This window comes from Lissotriton vulgaris, chromosome 11, assembly GCF_964263255.1.
Source record: "Lissotriton vulgaris chromosome 11, aLisVul1.2, whole genome shotgun sequence".
Classification (NCBI taxonomy): Eukaryota; Metazoa; Chordata; class Amphibia; order Caudata; family Salamandridae; genus Lissotriton; species Lissotriton vulgaris.
The window spans coordinates 1052812788-1052833221 of record NC_141699.1 but is presented as its reverse complement, the minus strand read 5'-3'; the positions used below and the strand labels follow the sequence as shown (position 1 = coordinate 1052833221).

The 20434-nt window shown below is 43.0% G+C and overlaps 1 protein-coding gene across 1 annotated transcript; it reads right to left on the bottom strand.

Moving 5' to 3' along the window:
• Positions 1 to 739: 739 nt before the first annotated feature.
• EIF5A2 (eukaryotic translation initiation factor 5A2) lies at positions 740 to 19575 on the bottom strand. Its single transcript, XM_086944417.1, has 5 exons — positions 19445 to 19575; positions 18067 to 18252; positions 15280 to 15384; positions 3731 to 3862; positions 740 to 2829 (listed from the first exon to the last, which is right to left on the bottom strand). The coding sequence occupies exons 2-5, from the start codon at positions 18229 to 18231 to the stop codon at positions 2767 to 2769; spliced, it is 465 nt and encodes a 154-aa protein (XP_086800543.1). The 5' UTR covers positions 18232 to 18252; positions 19445 to 19575; the 3' UTR covers positions 740 to 2766.
• Positions 19576 to 20434: the final 859 nt, after the last annotated feature.

Here is a 20434-nt window from a genome sequence, read left to right as displayed (position 1 = left end):
AAGAACTTTTCAGCGCAGAAATTAGAGTAAAGCTCAAGCGAGGAAGAAATAAAGTTCGATAAATTGCCATGGTAGAACGTAGGAAATTTTTTCCATGAGTAACACTTGACACGGCCTAGATATGCTCCAAAACCTCATCCAAGATAACGTAGGCTTAAGTATTTAAGTACATTTATATTTACTAAAAGGAGAAAACCAAGACCAAGTGTCCATAGTATACTTCGTTATTCCTCAAACAAGCAGCAAGACCTCTTGTAAAACCAAAGCACGAGAGGCGCAGAGCCAAACAATTTCTTGCTTGAAGTCTTTAAGGAAGCAAGTGTTGACTGTGGTGAAGCACCAAACCGATACAGTTTACCAAAGAAACTAAATACAGAGTATTCAATGTCTACTTCGTGATTTTTGAGTATCACCAAGTATCATTTCAATATAAAATTTTGATGGGTGCTAAGAGTCACCAAAATTTGTAAAGAACTGCTCCTTCAAAACAGTTGATTGCACCCACATCAAGCATGAATTTTGATTGAGCACCCTCCCCAAATGACTTTGATCTTTTACCACTACCATTGTAACAGTTACATATGAAAGGATCTCCACGTACTGTTCAAGTGGAGTGGCCAACAAACTACATGGATTGCTTTTATACCACCCAAACATGCACAATCTGCATGCAGACAACTAATTTATGTTCATCTTGCGGATGAAAATTTGCACATTTGGCAAAAAGAGTCAACCAAACTTCATTGCTAGTGCATTTAATACTCATCTAGGGATTTGCAACGCCTTTGCATTTTCAAACAGTATGTAGTACAGAAAAAGGTCATTGAAGAAATAAACCAGCAATAATAAAACAACATTTTAACTGTTATGGACAGCTGCCATTTAATGATTTTGTACAAGAAAAAAAAAAAAAACTACCTACTTGCATTGGTCACATCCGTCATGCCACCATGTTCATTCCCTATAGCAAAGTCAACCTAAATAGTGACGCTGCCAATGTACTCTATTCCATCACCATTACAGGTATGTTACTAAAGTATGCTACCATTTTAAAGTCCTTTTGGATATTAATCAGATGTATACAAAGAATTGAATCACCGCAGAAATACCATTCATTACCAATGAGGTGCATGTGATTAGAACATAAGACTCGTTTAACTACTTTATTATAATGCTACCAAATGAGACCATGCAATTTAGAATTTGGTTCCCCTTACCCCAATTAACTTTTAAATTATGGCTTTTAGCAAGCATCTGTCAGTCTACCCGCCTTCCAGCTTTATTTAGGAAAGGCAATCTTAATTTGCATCAATTTGTCACAAGTAAAAACTAACATGAACTGGTTGCAATGATCATTTACATAGAACAGGTGAAGGGGTTAAGATGATGAAATTGCCAATTTGCAAATACATACACAAAACTGCTTTTAAGTGAAAAATTCGGCACAAAGACTCTTTCAGGGCTATTGCCGGTTTGCACATGCACAATTCTTCAAAGCTTTTCAAACAACCTTATGTCATACATACACAGTTTTAATTTAACATGTGGAAATCCAATCACGCAAACATTGAAACTCAGACTGAAACAAGTAATGGGTCAAGAAAGCAAATCATGTTGCATGTTAACGGGTGACAATTCAGCATGCAAACCACAACTCCATCTGTTTGACCTGTTTAAAGTATACATCGACTTCTACTGAAGCTCACTAATAAAATAGTGTTTCCTGTATATGAAACATTTGCCTGTTCATCAACAACCCCTCCCCAAACAATAAGTTTGGAACGAACCATGTAGAATCCAAACATTACATCAAAAACACTGGAAGCACTGCAAACAAATTCCTGGGAAGTCATTTACTCTTTTAATATTTCAAGATAAATACAATAAAAGAAAAAGCAACTTAACTGCATTTTTTTTATTTTTATTTTCAGTCTGATGACAAAGGCCTCGAGTGAAAAATCTGTAGATTTAACTGCCCCCCCATTTGTGCCATTCTGTACCTGCTATGCCGCATACACTGAGCAATCCGACTGCCTGCCTAGATCAAAAGCAGGCTCGGACACCATTAAGGTTACAAAATGTAGCCAACAAATTTGGCATAGAGTACAACAGAGGTAATACAGTTCGTTGCACACAGCCATCAGATTTTTGGGGAGGGGCCAGGGAACTGGGAATGGGCAAACTAACTGGCATTTTTAAATCACTTTTGTATTTGCAGGCCACGAATTACACTGAATATTTTAATCCAAATTCAATTATAAGTCAGTTTCGTAGTCTATACATTCCATAGGTTATCCTTCTTCCTTACATATTAGAAAGACTTCTTGCCAACATCTTAGTACGGTAGTTTAAGTAATACAAATTTAAACATTGTTCAGCTAAAGTTACCTTCTGCCTCAGGTGCCATTTATCATTTTTAAACTAAAAGCCCAATACTCCCATCTGTCCATGTGAACAAGTACATTATAATCCGGAAAATACTGTAAAACATCCACGAATGACACTTGATCTGGTTTCTTGGACCCACAAGCTGACACCTACAGGAATAGTAAAGGTACAACAACTTTCAAGATTTCATAATAAATTAAAACCTCAGTGATTTTGAAACTGCCAGTTAACCTGCAACACTATTCAAGGATCCAGCTCTATTTTGAAACAATCCAAAAGGAAATGAGGTTGTTTGTGAAGGCCATAGCTTTGGTGACAATCTGAACCAAATTCTTTAGATCCTTTTTATGGACTGCGCTGTTGACTCCAAGTCGGCGATTATTTGGTCATGGCCTTGATAGCAACAGCACATTCCTCCGCCATGGCGCACAGGACGGAGACCTGCAAAATAAATCAAAATATTACCAACATACAATGAAACGCCAAGTGCATAAGTACAACTTTCACTAAACCTAGCTTCAGTCTGGAAGAAAATTTAGCCAAACAAAAACAAATGGAAGGCACATTTTGGGTCTCACAACTTATCCGGAAGACACTTTCAGTGTCCTTATTCTAGCAGTAAGGACCAAATACAATCTCACTTTGAGCTCAAATAACATAGAAGCATTGGGAAAGCCAATAGGTTGCTCGCATGTGCAAGATCTAATGGCTTTTCTAGGGTCTTAACCATGCTGTTCGGCCTGGTGTAGAGGCGCGACACTTAGTAACAATCTGGTGTACACAAGTTATAAAAAACAGACAAGAAAAAAACTGCAGAATGTGGGTTACTAAAAAACCTCACACGGACCGTTTAAAGAATCTGGCATGCACATAAAAGTTATACTACTACAAAATGAAACTAAGAACACATGTAGGCATATGTTGCCTTTAGTTGCATGAATACAAATAAAGAAAGGAGCAGAAAGAAACTGGCAATGTCGAAAAAAGCTAGACCAAGAACATGGAATAGTGCACCTATAGCGACGGTTTAAAGCAAATGAAAAAAGTAGCTCTAAATAAGCAGTGGAAGGACAAGACCTTGAACCACAGTCGATGGGAGGGTTTAGTAGATTAAGAAAGCGAATCAGACCACACCATAAGTGACAATGAAGCCAACCAAAGGTAAGCCATCAGCTGGTATAAAGTCTAGACAGTAAATTCTAGAGACCGCACATGCTATGTCTACCTAGGCAAGACCTAACACTGCAGATTTTAGTCAACAGAAAATGCCACACAAAGCATTAAGTACGCATTGTTAAACTAAATATTCTGTAGCTGTATTTATGCAATTAGGCACACCTACCATAATCTCTTCTCCTGCCTCATATTTTGACTCAATCTCCTTGCCAAGGTCACCTTCAGGTACCTTCAGATCGTCACGAACATCACCGGTATCAGTAAGAAGAGATAGGTAATTGTCACAAATACCAATAAGCTGTGGAAGAAATGGTTGGAGTAAAATCCATTAGTAGAGGGAAATTGATATGACTTGCCATGAAAATTAACTTTATTTACTGAGAGTCACAAGCAGATATAACCCTTTTATCTGCCACTGAGCGAGACAGGTAAAGGTCCAATTAACAGCACAGCTAGTGCTGTGCAGAAAGCACGGCATGCAACAAAGTACAGCAACCCAAATACTTTTCAATCTAAAGATCCCGGGTATGTTGGAGAACAAGAGAAACTAGGAAAGACAGCATGGAAAAGGGTATGTTACATCAAATCACTGGAACCAGCATTTTTTATTACTATACACCGAATATTATACCCCAAGAACAATAAACTTTCAGAAATGTGTTCCTGGTTTCTTTCAATATAAATATTAAAACATTATAAAGAACACAAATTGTTCAAGACAGGACTGCCTCACAAGCTTTTAATTTACCCTATTTTCAACACTAACCGCCAGAGGTCTTTTTTTGCATTTTGGGACTTGTATACCACATGGGTAGGCAGGACAAGAGAACTGACGGAGTCCAACTGCTATCATGGCTTTTTTTTTAAGAAACACTTACGGGGAAATCCAGAGTCCAGGAAGCAAGGGTGATAGCAATATGGCACCATACCCATTTGGTAAGAACTTTAAACTGTTATATAAAGATAACTACAGGGAACAGCAGAATGAACAGCCATTCACACCGTTACCGTTGTAGTGTGGAGGACATGATCAGCTAGACCTGCACACATAAGCAACTTCGTGCAGGCAACAGAAGAATTTTCTCAAACTTATTACGCAAGCGAGCACACGGACGAACACCGACATTGCACAATTAAAGTTAAAGCAGTCTGCACCCCCCAAAGATGAGCAAAAAGGCCAGGAAAGGGATTTTTTAAATTGGTAGAGCATTGATACTTAGCACCACTTCCAAATGGTCCAATAGAATTTTGTGGGTGTTTACCCCAATATCTATGGGGCAGAAAGTCTAGATAAAAAAAATTGGGCTCTTCTGCATTAAGTCACACATCCACGCCTAAATCCCCAACAGTTTATTCAGCGAGCATGCACAACACTGGTGCAAAGTGCAGAAATTTGGTTTTGAATATTTTTGGTGTCGTTTTTACCCATGGGCCATCAGAAGGGAAGGATAGGCTATACCCCATTTCCTCTTGCCATGGCGACTGGCTGCACTATTTGTAATCAGTTAGCAACAAGGGAAGCATTTCTGAATCCTGGAGACCCTGGGGGATTCAGGATTAATTGCTTTTGTGTATCCCAGCACAGTCTCCCACCCCATACTCTGTGAATGTCAAGTTATGGGTTAATAAAATGTCACTTTAATTTATGACAAACTCCACTTTTAAACAATGATCAAAGTCTTAACACCATACATTCTTAAACTACTATGAAACAAGAGCCCCCAGTCCCTTCCAACGTGAATGGACCCAACGCACATCATAGGATGAGACCACAATCGTAACCATGTGAATATCTCAGATTCAACAAGTACAAGGTGACCTAGTGTCAACCGTGCCAAAAGCCTGTCATACCGAGAAAAAAAAAATTATGCTAGCATTTGGATCCTCACAGAAAGTACACCTCCCAAAATACTTATGGTAAAGATTTCTTTACACACTGGACCTTATTTAGAGTTGCCGAGATGTCGTCTTTTGCTCCACGCAAGTACATTTATAGAACCCTCAGTACAAATAGTGTGTGGACACCTGTGCTAGAATTACTGAACAAAAAATTTAAGCAGACGGACAGCATTGCACGGTTAGTGTATTGTCAATGAGGCTAAGACAATTTAAGATCGGCAACTTTGACAGACTGATTTCAAGGAAGACAATTCTTAGTGGGCATTACAAGTGCTGCAATTAAGGCAAATGTAGACACTCAAAACTAGGAGCCATCCAGTCTTTAAGAGCTGTAAAAGTGTTGAGTCGCTCAAGTATGTCAAACTTCTTACTCCATTTGTTGGCAGTCTAGAATTTGCTTAACTCTCAAATGAGAACAAAAATAGTGAGTAATCTGCTTTTTATTGACTGCTTCAGCTGTAAGTTTGCTTTCTAGTGAAGATTTAGCAGGTAATAACGCTTTTTGTGTAACTAGGTGGAATAAAATCAATCAGCAAAGAGACAGAACACCCACCCATCCTGGCTCTGGTGACTTTGGGGGGGGGGGGGGGGGGGTTAAACATAATCTTTCCGGATGATCTCAGGTTCCTGATGGGGCGATTTATGGTGAAAAGATTTTTCAAGTAGTTCGGACCTTTGCCATAGGCAATTTGATGCACAAAGCAAAGGGACTTTAATTCGCTCTTCATTTATTTAAGTAGCTTATACAGCGCGCAGCTACCCCAGGAGGGGTGTCCCGGGGCTAAAACAGAAACTCAGGAATAAAGGAGAGGAACAGGACGATTGTAGGACTAGAATCATGATCTGGAGAACAGCCACGTTTTTAATTTACTACGGAAGAGGGATTCAGACGGGCAGAACCTGAGGTCAAGTGGGAGGCCGTTCCATAGTTTAGCAGTCATTACGCTAAACCCTCTGCCGCCCATTCTGGATCGTCGAAAGCGTGGTACAATCAGGAGACGTAAATTGTTAGATTTCAAAGTTCTGACTGATTGAGATATTACCACTCGCTTTTTCAGGTATCCTGGCCCAAGGCCGTTGATAGCACGAAAGGCGAGGGTGAGAATCTTGAATTGAATGCGGCTTGCAATGGGAAGCCAGTGCAGCTCTTTGCAATTATTATGCGAAAATTGCTACCACATGGCGCTGCGCTTTCCAGCAAACGAATCTTCACATGTGCACACGTTGCCATTGAAGGCACTGGAACGCGTTCACCTTTTTGGCTGAAAAGCCAAAAGCGATTTCAAAAGGTCTTTTTGCCTATGCAGCGCATACGCAATGCGTAGGCGAGACCTAAAAACTACTAATAAGGCCTAAAAAAAACAACAACAAAAAAAAAAACACAGCAACACCGTTTGTAAGAGCTGTAATGGCTCAGTTTTAGAGGCACGCAGCATCTAGAAGTTTAAATGGTTTAGTTAGTCAGGCTCAGAAGCCAGAGACTAATTTTCCACACAATTAACTGTTTGTGGGTTGCTGCCAGCCAGTTCCACAAAAAATGGAGTAAAAGGTTAAACCTGCGAACTAATAAATGTTCACAAACTGTATGATATCCATAAAAAGGGCGTCCATAATATACTCCTTATATTGTTCAAGACTTATACCATGGATTGCTGTGCACGAGGCACATGAACACTGCATTAAGCCAAAAATCCACTGGTGCGCCCCACAGAAAATGAAGCCAGTGGCGCACCCGGACTGTTCGTTCTGGGCTTTCACACAGTGGGATCTTGTATGGGCCAACTCAAGGTATTTATTGCCTCAAAGTCCAATTGCCAAGAAAGGATGGAAGACCATTTATGGCACTCATGAATGCTCCTAGTTCAGTCTTTACTGATTTTTACAGATGGAAAGCCATCAATTTTCCTATTGACTGAATAAATACGGAAAATAGGTTTTTGATAAGTTGTACTACTGTCAATCATAAGAGATAGGTCAACAGATGTGCTGCATTATTTTTTGCAATCATTTCCTAATGAAGCTTAAATAACTTCACTAGTACTGCTGTTTAAGCTGCCATACAATGCAAGCAGTTTCAAATGACTAATTTAAATGGGTAACTCAGCCACTCAAACAAGAGCAAACACGTGTGGGTTAAAAAAATGTGGAAATTATCCCACGGCAGATTCATTTTTTTACATCAAGAACAAAACTCGTACAAATAAAATAAGCAAAATAAGTATGGTTAAATACAGACCGAAGCGGTAAAAAGTAAATACCATAAAACCGACCTAAAACAGATACATGCCAACACATTTAAAGGGGGGTGAAAATAATACGGACTAGAGAACTGACAATTACTGCAGTCCTTGATCTCTCCACTACTAATCTGCTAAGGGGCTGCAAGGCTGAGACTTCACCTTAAAAATAAGGCTCAAATTAACTAATGACTTCCGGGCTCTACGATTTCAATAACCAGTCTTGGCAGTGCAGTTTATACTTCGCAATCTTTAAAGGCACTTTGTGTGCTACATTAAGCAAAGTTCCTGAGGTTGCAATTTTGAGCACGGGAAATCCTCTGGTTGCACGGTCATTGCAGGCAATCTCTTGAAGCATGCGCCTTTAAGATTGGACCAACAAAACCCTGAAGATAGGTTTCTCAGAGTGCCAGAGGGATGAATCAGAGAACTGGTGGTGGAGCCTCTGATCACTTCACTCATGTGATTAGAAAACAAAATCCACTTCCTGCACTAGCTCAACACCTATATTCTTTGCTATACAGTGCTATTGCGATGCAGGTTATCTAGATCAGTCTCTAGCATCTCACATAATGGCAGAGATAGCACATGTGAGAGGAAACCTTCCCAATGGAACCTCTTGCTAAAGTCAGTTTGAGAAAGCTAAATGCTTTTTGGCCCTAGGAAAGCAAATTCCTTGTTTCAGAAACAGCCAGTAATAGACTAATCAGGGGACTACACCATCAGAATCCAAAGCATGCTAAGAAGCTACTTTGATTGCAAAAGCAATTTTGCCTATCTAATAAAAGTACACTGGATGTAGTGTGTAAAGTGCTCTGTTACAGAGTCAAGTCACAATACTGGGGGCTCAATTGTTTGGTTATATTGGAATAGGGAGACCACCTTGGGTAATTTAGGATTAGTTCAAATCCACTCATTGTGGACCTGGAAAAAGTGTTCCTGCAGTGAGGGTCTGTAAGCCGCGGACACCTAAAAGATACGGCTACAAGGAAGGCAATGTTCCAGGATGAACTCAAGGGCAAGAATAAAGTGCTCGAAAGTGGGCCCGATAAATTTGGTGAAGGAGATTTCAGACTGGGGCAGAAGGCACCATCGTTGGAACGCCATGTTTAAGGCTTCCATAAAACCTTTAAGAGTGATTTTGAAGAGATGTTACACAACTTTTATTTAATATCATGCTGGTAAGAACGGCTGTACCAATTTAGATTGCATGACTATGAAAAGATTTTTTTTAAAGTGTGATTTTGAAGAGTGGGAGTGTTTGCCCCGAAGCATCAGAGACAGCAGCTAGGTGTAGTCAAACTGATGTTTAGGCAGGCAACCCCTAACTTGGTTTGGATCTACTAAGCATAAGAGGGACATTTTGGTTTGGAGTTTGCGGATGAAGTGCTTCCACTTAGCAGCATTGCAAGCCATTGCAGTGTACCTTTAGGCTCCACCCCCCCCCCCCCCCCCCGAGTACGTCCATGTACCTGAGGTAGGTCAATATTGCTAATCTCTAGGAACTCCGGAGCCAAAGCGCCAGGTTGAGCTGCCTGGGTTTTGAGCAACTGCTATAGTTTGTGAGAAGGTTTGGCCTGCAGAGCATCTTGCGATGGAAATCTCTAGAAGTGTTGGGAACTATGGTTGTCTGGCCTACGATGCAGAATGGATGCCTCCGCTTTCGTACCATGTATGGTAGAAGTGGGAGAGAAGGAAAAACAGACCCGACTAGTCCACTCACAGAGCATGGAGGCAAAGTTTAGGAATTTCCACACATGGTGAAAACGTGGATATAGGTGTCCCACCTGCAAATGTAAGGGAGTAGGACTTCTGGATGAAGTTCCCACTTTCCACTGGTTGCTGCATCCCGCTAGCAGGTCTGCAAAGTTGTCCACTCATGGAAGATAATCTACTGGATGTAGATCGATCTCCCAGCATCAGATTTGAACTAGTGTCAACAGCTGAGGGGTGTGTGCGCGCCGACTTGCTTCTGTTGTAAAACATGGCAGTCATCTGGTCTGTGTACACCAGAACTGCCTCGACTCAAATTGCTTGGAGAAGGCTTTGAGGGCTAAATGAATGCTTAAAGTTGCAAGTGAATAATGTGAAGACCCCATCGAAAAGGTGGCCACAAAACTCGGGACTGCCCAGTCATTGAGCTGCATTCGCCACCAGCTAGGTCTGTAGTGATGTCATCTGCAAAACTACATACACAAAGAGCCCGATTCTGTTCCACTACTGCATAGAGCAAAGGGTGCTGGCTACCATCAACAATAGATCCTCCAACTGACACTGTAGATATGGACCCAAAAGGCACGTCTGAAGCAGGTAAATACTGAGCTGTGCTTGAGCTCAATGGTAATGCATGAAGGCATAATTCTCAGGAGGCACATTACAGTGTGAACTGAGTGGATTAAGTGCCCAAAAAGGCAGAAGCTCCTGAATGACTACCCTTTGAGTGCTGGGGTCCACCATGCCTACAACTGCATTAAAGACTGATCCTGGAAATGGTTGCACTTTGAGTGACTTCAGGTGTGAGTTTGAGGCCCATAGTCAAGATCCTTTTTCCCCGTTTTCAGCGGCTGGCACTTAATATCTACATGAGAAAGCTGCCTTTGTGATTTTTCAGGGGTTTCTCTACCAGCAAATGAATTATTTGGTCCTGAAGATGGTCTACAAGACGATAGCACCATAGACCGAAACGTCGACACCTCCATCATCTCCACCAATGTTTCTTTGGAACAAGCCTACAACCACTTTTTATTTAATTTAAATTAGTTGTCTGCCGTAATTATCAGGAGTTGATGTTCAGTTTTGAACTGATGTGTTTATGTTGCCTATTCCTCTGTTCAAAACTTTTTTGCTTTAATTAATTTTTTCATATGTCCCCATATGTCTATTTGTGAATTGCATTTCTAAAATTTATAAAACGTTTTATGAATACTTTACTCTTTGTGTATCTTTCCCCTTCCATTGATTCATTCTGCTGTTCAGATTTGTTTTCACATGTGATCTGTTGATACACTGGAGTGCGATAACTTGAATACGACTCCCAACTGAGTACATTCTGCTTTCAGAATAAAGTCCCTTGTAGCACCCCTGACCGTAATTTATATAACTTTAGGCACCAAGATCAAGTAAATACGGTCTGATATAGGACTTTACAGGTTTGAAAAGCTGTAATGTTATCCAAGGGAGGAAGGGGTGTGCTGCATACACGTACATTACAGAGACTAACATGACCAATCTTCCAGACTCGTGTTGTGTATGGGGCAGGGTCCAAGGCAACACCAAAAGGTCCCCTCGGGCAGCACATGGGAGCGGCCAGAAACATGAGCAATTTTGTGTTGGGTGCCCTTTTGAAGTATGTGGAAAGATCCATAAAAATAAAAAAAAGGCTGGGACTGGTCTATTCTAGCTCAAAAACAAGGGGGCTCAGGTCTCACGATGCTCAAGGACGTGGGGGCAACGTTGTTCCTCTTTGGGCCTGGGTAGATGAGGTGTCCTGAGGTTTCTGGTTCGTCACAGAGAATCACAGCAGAGGGGGCTTGCAAAAAGGCAACAGGCAGGGTTAAGTCCACTTTGGGCAACCTCAAGGTGGGCTTAGTCTCTGGGTTCCATGCTGGCACACTTCAACTCGGGCTAGGGGGCACAGGTGCAGTAGTGTTTTCTGAGGCCGGGGTTTTGGTAGTGGAGCCCTCAGATCTTCAGGGGTGCCTGTAAGATGCAGCGGATCAGCTCTGCTACTCCATGGGAGCTCCTGGGTCTTGGGTGTAGGCTGGCAGTCCCCCCAGGCTTTTGGAGGCACAGGCAGCTGCAGAACAAGTCATCTTTGGTGCACTTGTCTAGAACAGTCAGGCTGGCAGCATTGGCGCCAAGCCAGCTGCTGGTCTTTTCTTGCAGCTCCTCCGTGTCAGTCTTCCTTCAGATCGGCTTTGCTGGTGCCAGTAGCTCCCCATAAAACTGAATTTGTGTTTATGGGGAGTGTAGAGTGGTAGCCAATGGGATACCTACCCCTGGGGTCACTGTGCCCCCCCTAAACTGTTGTAGATATGGAGACCCCCAGTGACCAGAGTGGGGGCTGTGGCTGACATGGGATATAAGCACCGTATCTGCACGTCCCAGCACCATCAGAGGTCATTTCGGTGATCCTTGGAGCTGCAGGCACCCAGCCATCTGGCAGCCTGTTGGTGTGCCCTAGAGTAGCTTCCTGCACTGAACTGGTGGTGTGGTGAAAAGCCGGGGAGGCTGCTGAAGACATTGACCAGGAGTCTGCAGTTGCACAACCTTACTGGTGTGGCCACAGCCGAGGGCCCCGGCATATCATGACGTCCTGGCCCAGCAAGAGGCAGCTGCGGGGACTGTGGTCAGAAGACAGGACCTTGGTGGGCTCCCTCCAGGAGTAAACATGCCTCCTCTTTGCAGTGTGTGCAGCCAGAACAGCAAGCGCACCTCCAACCAGAGAACGACACGCACCATAGCCGGCCACCTATTGGGGAAGCAGCGCCACTGCTGAGCAGAGTGCGCATGAAAGAAATTAGTGGTCACTGACTTCATAACGCCAACCGTGTAACACCGCAAGTAAGAGGTTGTCATTATGGGCGGACACAAAAGGAGATAGGGCGGGAACAAGATGGGACTAAGAAGCCTCGTATTGATTCGGAAGCCAGTTTTGACCAAAGACAATGACACCAGCCAATAAAAAATATGGCCAGTGAGTGGGCGAGGCTTACACAGCACTTCCACAACATACCCTACTACAGCATGCTTAGAGCTAGCAGTGCATGCGCGCTGCAACTCTAGGTTCGACCAAAAAAGGGGTCCCCAAATTTCTTGCACCATTAGACAGTTCTTCAGCTTTAGGATAGATCTTGACGCAGATTTCTCCCTCCACCAAACACCAACAATCCAACTTCAGGAAGATCATTCACCATTTTGGACCGTTTCAGACTTGAACTAGGAAAGTCAACAAATGAAGTAAAAAACAGCCTCTATGTTTAAACCAAGTAATTGTTCAAGTGTCCTTCAGTTACTTATACTTCGTCGTCTGAGAACCCGTCATGGGTGGCTGATGTCCATTCAAGCAAACTTGACAACCATGTCAAAGATCTCTTTTCTTCAATATTGAAAGTTTTAGGTTCAAAAAACAAGCAATAGCAATGTGTTGATCGAAGTTCCTTTGCAACACATACCGGGTGCTGGTCATTGACCGCAATATGGCAATTTTGCCAAAACTATGATTGCTTTAACACCATCGATGCTCATGGTATTCTGCTGCTGTGCTGCAGATTTCTAAATCCCATTGTTCATGACGAGCTGGGCTCGTCATCAGTGTTTGAGGAGGCTACACCATGACGAGCCCAGCTCGTCATCAGCCTCGAAGGGGTTAACACCATCGATGCTAGTGTTATTTTCCTCCTGTGCTGATCGTTTGGTTTTCCCATTGTTCATGACGAGCTCAGCTCGTCATGTGTATGGAGGTGTACATCATGACGAGCTGAGCTCGTCATGAGCGTCGAAGGAGTTAATCCAAATCGTAGTGGTGTTGAAACAAAGGAAACAATTACAGTGCAGCATCACAAGAAACAAATTGTAATATTTAAATACCTCATTTATACACAATCTATTTGCTTAGAACTAAAAAATTGTTAAACTCTGTAACTAAGAAATGGAGCCCCACACTAGCTGATCCAAACTATTGCCCTCTCTCCCATATTGAACCTGATCCAAAATCTCTGAAGTAAAATGCCCAGGTTAACATAAGAGACATGGAAAAGCACTACCTTGAATGTGTCTATCGCCAACCAGGAATAATTTTGTGACGCGGATTTGTTAAAGACTCAACTGTAGCCAAAAACCATCTCAAATAAGCCATTTGCAATTGGTCGCCAAGAGTGTCCCATTTACCTTGGTTACGTGGAAGCACAACTAATGACCCTTAAGGCTCAGAACTGTAACGCAACGAAGACTTGCCCATTGACATAAGGCAGATTAAAATCTGATCTTGGCAGACTTACCAGTGACCTGTCAAACTACCCCGCTATTAGGCACTCTGCTACTTGCCAAGCATACACTGTGGATCTATCTTGATGAGGAATCCCAGACCTGTCCACAAACAGTCACAACCAACAAGGTTTACAACTGTTAGTGTGATACTGTTGCCATTCTTAAAGCCTACCGATGAGGACATTCTCACAACTACAATCAAAAGTTTGCAAAGAAGAGTCTGTGGCACTTTGCCTTAACTTAAACTAATGACCTTGCTTCTACTAATACATCAACGCAACATGCCAGCTACAGAGAACTACATGCCATCAGAAGTGGCCACTACATACAGCTGTCCCACTAATACAAAACCCCATGTCTAGGAACACCTATCAAAGTCAAATTGAAGCTTAGTCTTTGTTTAGCACCCCCGAGACAATGAGATGCATCCACAGGCATGCAAGACCCAATCGTAAGTGGATTTATTTATTTTATTTATTTTGAAAGTTTTATATAGCGCGAACATGATCTTTGCAGATATCAGAGCGCTTTACACGGCTGGGAATGCCAGCAAGAGAGTGGGGTTACACATAAGTAGTACAGCACATCAATAATACAAATATAACAGTTAAATGTGTGCATAGATAGTCAGTAGCATCAATAATACAGGTGAGATACATAGTCATCGAGTTCGAACAGCGAGTTAAATGTGTGCGTAGTTAGTAGCAACAATAATTCAGGTGAAATACATAGTCATAGAGTTCGAACAAAGTAATACAGGTCGGAGTAGGGTCTTTCCAAATCCACGCTAATAGGACAAGTGTATTTGGCCAAAAAAATAGCTTTTACTTCTTTCTTAAAAAAGTGTGAAGGAGGAGATGAGCCTGGTTTCAGGAGGGAGTGAGTTCCAGATCCTGGGTGCCATTCCTGAGAGAGCGTTTATAGGTTTTTACCTTCCGGAATCTTCGAGGTTTTAGCAGAAGATTGTCTGTGCCTCTAGTGTTTCTAGAGCCGCCAGAGATTGACAGCTTCTGAGTGAGGTATCTGGGAGAGCTCAGATGTAGAGCCTTGTGTGTCATGCAGGCGATTTTCAAATGTATTCTGGCTTCAAAAGGCAGCCAACCAAGCAAGTTTTAACTCACCAACCAAGCTTTAAGATTAGAGTGGAAATGTAATCACTTCTGCAAAATGCATAACCACCCCTTACAATTATTAAATTAAACTGTAGGAATGAATAGCTCCTGGACATGCAGTGCTAAAGCTAGTCTTGTGACCAACAAGGAGCAATTCAAAGACTTGTAACTGTTTCATGAACTATAAAGCGCAACTGTAGTGTAAAAAGGTTCTTACATTTTCCGGGGATGGGAATGAGTCGGTAGCTGAGCTCAAAAACCGCATCACCACGACCTCCCCACTCAAATAGAGCACAACTCCCCCGCCAATTGACAAGCATCCTTAACTATCAACAAATCCCAAACTAAACTTCTTGACACTGGCACAGAAGAGCCAATACAGGTTCCATTACAATGAATGAAACCAACTGCATTGCCGTACAAATGGGCCTGAATATCGCGTTCATGATTATTATGTAAAGAACAGTCGGTTTACTCACTTGGTAATCTTGTCTTTTGATATTTGGAACATCCATGTTGTGAGTGGAAGGGCAGATATCTTCATATTTCTTTCCACTGAATATATCAATGCCAACCAGGTGAACCTAAGGAAAACAAATTAGACAAATCAGGATACTGTTTACAAATAAACACCCAAAACCATTCAAACAAGCACTGGTGAAATCAAAAGGACGGGTAATGCATTAGCTCGAAGGCAAGCATAGGGGCTTGGGATTTGTACTGTCCGGTTTAAAATATCCCTTTGCACATTTTAGCGGAAGCACTTCAGGGGACAAAAGGATACAGACAGCATGACATACTAAAATAATTTGACAATCCTTGAGAATAACCATGTCAATTGAATGGCTGAAGGCACTAATACAAGCAAAAATTTGAAAGGGCTAACTCGGCTGTTGTCAGACCTACAGCATCAAATCGACAGTTGAATATATGTTTGATAAAGCAATCAGACTGATGCTTTGACAGTGCATTTAACTAGAGATAATTTAATGTCAACAGCAGACATGTCAATAAGTAGAAAGGAAATGGGCAAGTAAAAAACGAAATCCTACCAAGTTGTTTAACAGGCTCAGAGGTAGTCAAATCTGTGCTTCAAATTTGAACTGAAATTAGTGTAATCTTGTTCAAATCATCAATCCATATGTTAACCAAACCATGGTTAATGCAAATGCAATCAAATAAGTATTGGCAAAGCCAATAGGTATTGGCTCTGCAAGACCCATTGGCTTCGCCAATGTGTTTTACCCATGTTGTACACCAAAGTGGCTGCAGTTCAGAATGGCTTAGTTTGTGGTGAAGAGTGTCGTGGACCAGAATTGAAGAGTAAAGAAGTGTGTGGTAGAGTGCAGTGGTGTAGAGCATTGTGTGAGTAGAGTGTTGTGTATTGAGTCGTGCAACAGTGCACACTGTTGCATACTGGAGTCGTGCAGAGTGCATGGGGTGGACAGTGTTGCAGAGTAAAATGGTATTCAATACACTGGCGCAGAGTGGCCTTGCCTTGAATGGAGAGGTGCAGAGGCATTTTAGTGAAGTACAGTAGAGTATTGGCATAGGAGTGGTGCAGAGAATAGTAGTGGCATAGAGTGGAACATGCATGGTGTGGTAGCACACTTCCATTACAGACACCACATCTTTAACTGAAATCCCCATTACATACCGTATGTACAGCCATACGGTTAAACTGAGAAGTGTACAGTGCACAAATAAGGCATGGAAATGTCTTCTAGTGTATTTATTTTTATCATTTTAAAAAATGTGTTTCCATCACACTAGTTACCCAAAAATGTGCTTCATTTTGGCTTTTCTTATTTGGACACATGTACATTAAAGTTTTGCGCTAGAAGAAAACATTGAGAAGCCTGTCTCAAGCACTCTGCGGAGCCAGTGTGATTGTCACAAAACCTCACTTTGAGACAGAAAGAAAAGTAAACATTAAGCTCCCTGGAACAGCGCCTGACATTTGACCTCATAATACACAGCAAATGAGGCAAGATAGGAACACGCCTTAAAATGCTATTGACAAATCTAGCACTCCAATGAGCACAGTCCAATAGCAACTCAAAACCGATATAAGCAGCTGAAAGTAGAAGTGATGCCACCTTCTTGACTCTTAACTCGGTAAAATAGGCTAAAGAAACTGGTGGACCTAACGTGGCAATTCTTCATGCATGTGATATTCCGTGAAACATTTAAAGCAATTAGAATTCTGAACTTCTCTTCATAGAAAAAGGATTGTATGGATCCAGAAACTTTAATTATGTGTAGGACAGTAATTTTTAATTTGCGCTCTAAACTGGATACTTTTTTTTTCAAGTTATGAGAGGATGAAAGGTGGATTTGCATAAAATCCCTGATATTTCATGTTTGTACTGGAAAAATTTATAAACTTCAAACAAATTAACTAAACTACCAACAACTATCAAAAGGGAACCATTGACAACCCTATCCTTTGTCCAAGCATCAGTATGTGCTTCAAAGAACAAAATAAATCTAGAAGCTGAGGTTAATAGTTAGATGCTTATCCAAACCAAAACATCTGGGATGACAAATTCAAAATGTTATATGTTGGCAAAACACAGCATATGGTAACCAAAATCAATTACCCAAAAGTCAGAACAGGATGCACCAAAGCTACTTTCAACGAATCGTTCTCGAGTCCATAAAATGTGCCACAAGAAAAGTTTACATTTAGAACTCATAACCAAAAGGCTGCAAATGGTAAATAGGTCAATAACTCCTACCCCCGAACTGTACACTTAAAGGATAGTCGCCATAACATTTGGAAGTTGACAAGTAACCCAGCAATTAAGTGACAAACCTCATTATGTATACGTAGCTAAATGGGAAAACAAATCGGACAGAAAAAGTCATGCACATATCATCTCTACATTGGTTTCTTCATACAAACGCACCAGATGTCCAACGTACATATTTGGTAATGGCAACATACAGGGATCGGAGTCGGATTAACTCATTCTTGTGCACGCACGTCACATCGGTCGTTTATCTTGTACATCCATTCACCACAATTTTACATCCAAAGCCTTCATTACACCTGCCTACGCTGAAATCACCCTACACTCCATGCAAAATGAAAAAATACCACCCGTCGAGACATGAGCATGACCCAAAATACAAGCCTAGTGGAGATAGGCCGCGTTTCTCAACCTGTGACAGACACCATCATGCAATAACAGTGCTAAAACGAGACCATGCATAACCATCACGTGCAAAAGCAACATGTTATAGTACAGATTATATATTACCTTGGCATGTCCGTGCTTGCCAGTTTTGGAAGTTGACATTTCAACGATCTTGCAGGGACGTCCCTTCAGTACCACAAACCCATTTTTGCGCAGTGCAGAGCACTGCATAGGGAAAGTGGTGGAAGCCCCAGCATCTCCAGTGGTGAAGTCAATGTCATCAGCCATGGCGAGGAATTTGTACCAGTACTGCAACAACAAGATCAACTTTTGTTAAAAGAAAAGACTGTCGACACAGGACAGAGTCTAGTCCACCACCTACAAGCGCTCTGTGGCACAACTTACATTGAGATGTTAAAATAGTTCAGCATCATGGTTTCAAATACAGAAAAAACGTCTACCTGACAACTGGTCCGTTATATATTTAAGTACGAAAGCGTGTCAAAATACGCCACATTGGATTGTAAAGTTTTAAAAGGAGCAGTGTAACATTTAAGTGGGAAAATAAAGCGAGAATTCGACCCATTGCATGAAAAAGATCTAATGAGCGTAAACTTGCATCCCGTTACACTGCTCTAAAAAACTAATCATGGTGCAAAAAGTGAGCACTTTCTAAGAGACATCGTACATCCCTTGCAGTCACAAACGAGGCTATCTCACTAAGCTTCTTAGAAAAGCACCGGGTTTGTGTCCCGAGCCCTGTCCACGTGTCTAAGGAACCTGGCTCAGGAAACGGAAACCGGCCTACTGAACGCATAGTACCGAGAGCCGACACCCACTCAATGATCTGAGCTGTTGACAGTTCACCCGGGATCGCCCCGCGCGGCCTCGAATCCGAGCTACAGAGGGCATGCAAAGCCGTCTACGGGGCGCACCAGAAGAAGGGACGTGCCCCGCTGTGGCAGCAAGGAAAGAGCGGCCTGCAACCCAAGTGGGACCCGACCTTTGGAGCACGTTTTCCATCAACACGAGGAGCTTACGTAAGGACAGGGCACACCACGTTTATCTGCGAATCTAGCGGCTGTCCAGTTAAAAGCACCCCACCACTGCCCCCCCCCCCCCCGGCGCACTTGGAGCCGGGGTACCGGTGAGCAGGCACAGACCGTGGCCGCGCGCGGCTGCCAACCCTGACAATAACCAGCGAGCGAGCCTCCACAGCCCCCGGTCCACCCAGACTGGGAGCTCCCGCCATCCACCACCACAGCAAGCGTCTTCCGCCTTGCTCCTATCTCCCGCGGGTTCCTAACCCCAAGCGCTGCCAGCATAGGCCTCCCTGCCTCCAGCAGCCGCCCCCTCCCTGCCTCAACCGAGCGCCGCGCCAGCCGCCACCACCCAACTCCCGCTCCCTAAAACGGGGTGCTTAAAAATAGGCTCAGCCGGCGCGCCGACCCGGCTCTTGGGGGCGCTGGGGGAGAACCCACGCGCCATGCCTAGCCCTTACCTTCCAACAAAAAAAGGAACGTCACTGCGCATACGCGCCCAATTTCACTGCGGCAACCCTGCGAGAGGGGGCGGGCCTAGCCGACGAGCTCCCAGCCACCCTTCCACTTCCGGCTCGCAGGCCTGGCGTGACGCAGCCTGCCCCTCCTGGCGGCCTGGCTTGGCACGGTGTCAGCGACAGAGAAGACAGACTGCAGCCGAAAAGGAACCCACCGCCTGGCCTTCAACCTTTTCATTATGATAGCCATCTTGAATGACGCAGTGACTACCGCTTCACACCTCCGAAGGGTTGTCAACTAAATCCGCTGTAACATGTAGCTCATGTTTTAGTTTTTTGAGTGAGTTGAAAATTATTGTGCAAAAGTATAGGCAGCTAATATTTCATGGGAAAAGTTACACATGTTTTCACTTTTATACCAGAAAGCTCAGGACGTTTACATTACTTGAATATACATTGGTTGGTGTACTTTCATTAAACTGTTTGCCTTCTCTCCCTCAAATCTGCGTCTTTTGAGAAAAATTATCCTTCGGCAACATGGCGGACCATTTTGACAGTTCAGTGTCGGCTGTTTTTACTTTGGGTCCTTCTTTACTTTCCACACATGGTCTGCCTCTGGGTTACCTTCTTGCTGGCTGACACCCCGTGCAACCCCGCCTTGCGGCATGCAGGCAGTGGCCACGCCCCTGGCTCCTGTGAATGGCTCACTGCTCCAGGCCCTGCTTGCTGCTTTCAGGCGCATCAGTTATACTGCTTTTGCAGCGGCAGCAGTTATATTAGTGCTGCCAGGCCTAGGCCGAGGTTGGAAAAAAACCTGGCTCCTGGTACCGCCATTATCCTGCCCAGTCATTGCTGACGCAAGAGTCCTCGTGTAGAAGTGGGCCTGGTTGTCAGTGGATGTATTTACTTCTCTGACTTGGAGAAGCAAGGCGGGCAAACGGGGCATAAGCACACCCCTTGGAGAATCGTTTATTGAACACTACTGTTTCCATT

Excerpts from the sequence above, each read along its gene's own strand:
- EIF5A2 (XM_086944417.1), bottom strand. The coding sequence starts at position 18,231 with ATGGCTGATGACATTGACTTCACCACTGGAGATGCTGGGGCTTCCACC. Across the intron at positions 15,385-18,066 it reads GCAAGCACGGACATGCCAAG|GTTCACCTGGTTGGCATTGA; the intron begins GTAATATATAAT and ends TGTTTTCCTTAG. Across the intron at positions 2,830-3,730 it reads AGGCAGGAGAAGAGATTATG|GTCTCCGTCCTGTGCGCCAT; the intron begins GTAGGTGTGCCT and ends TTTATTTTGCAG.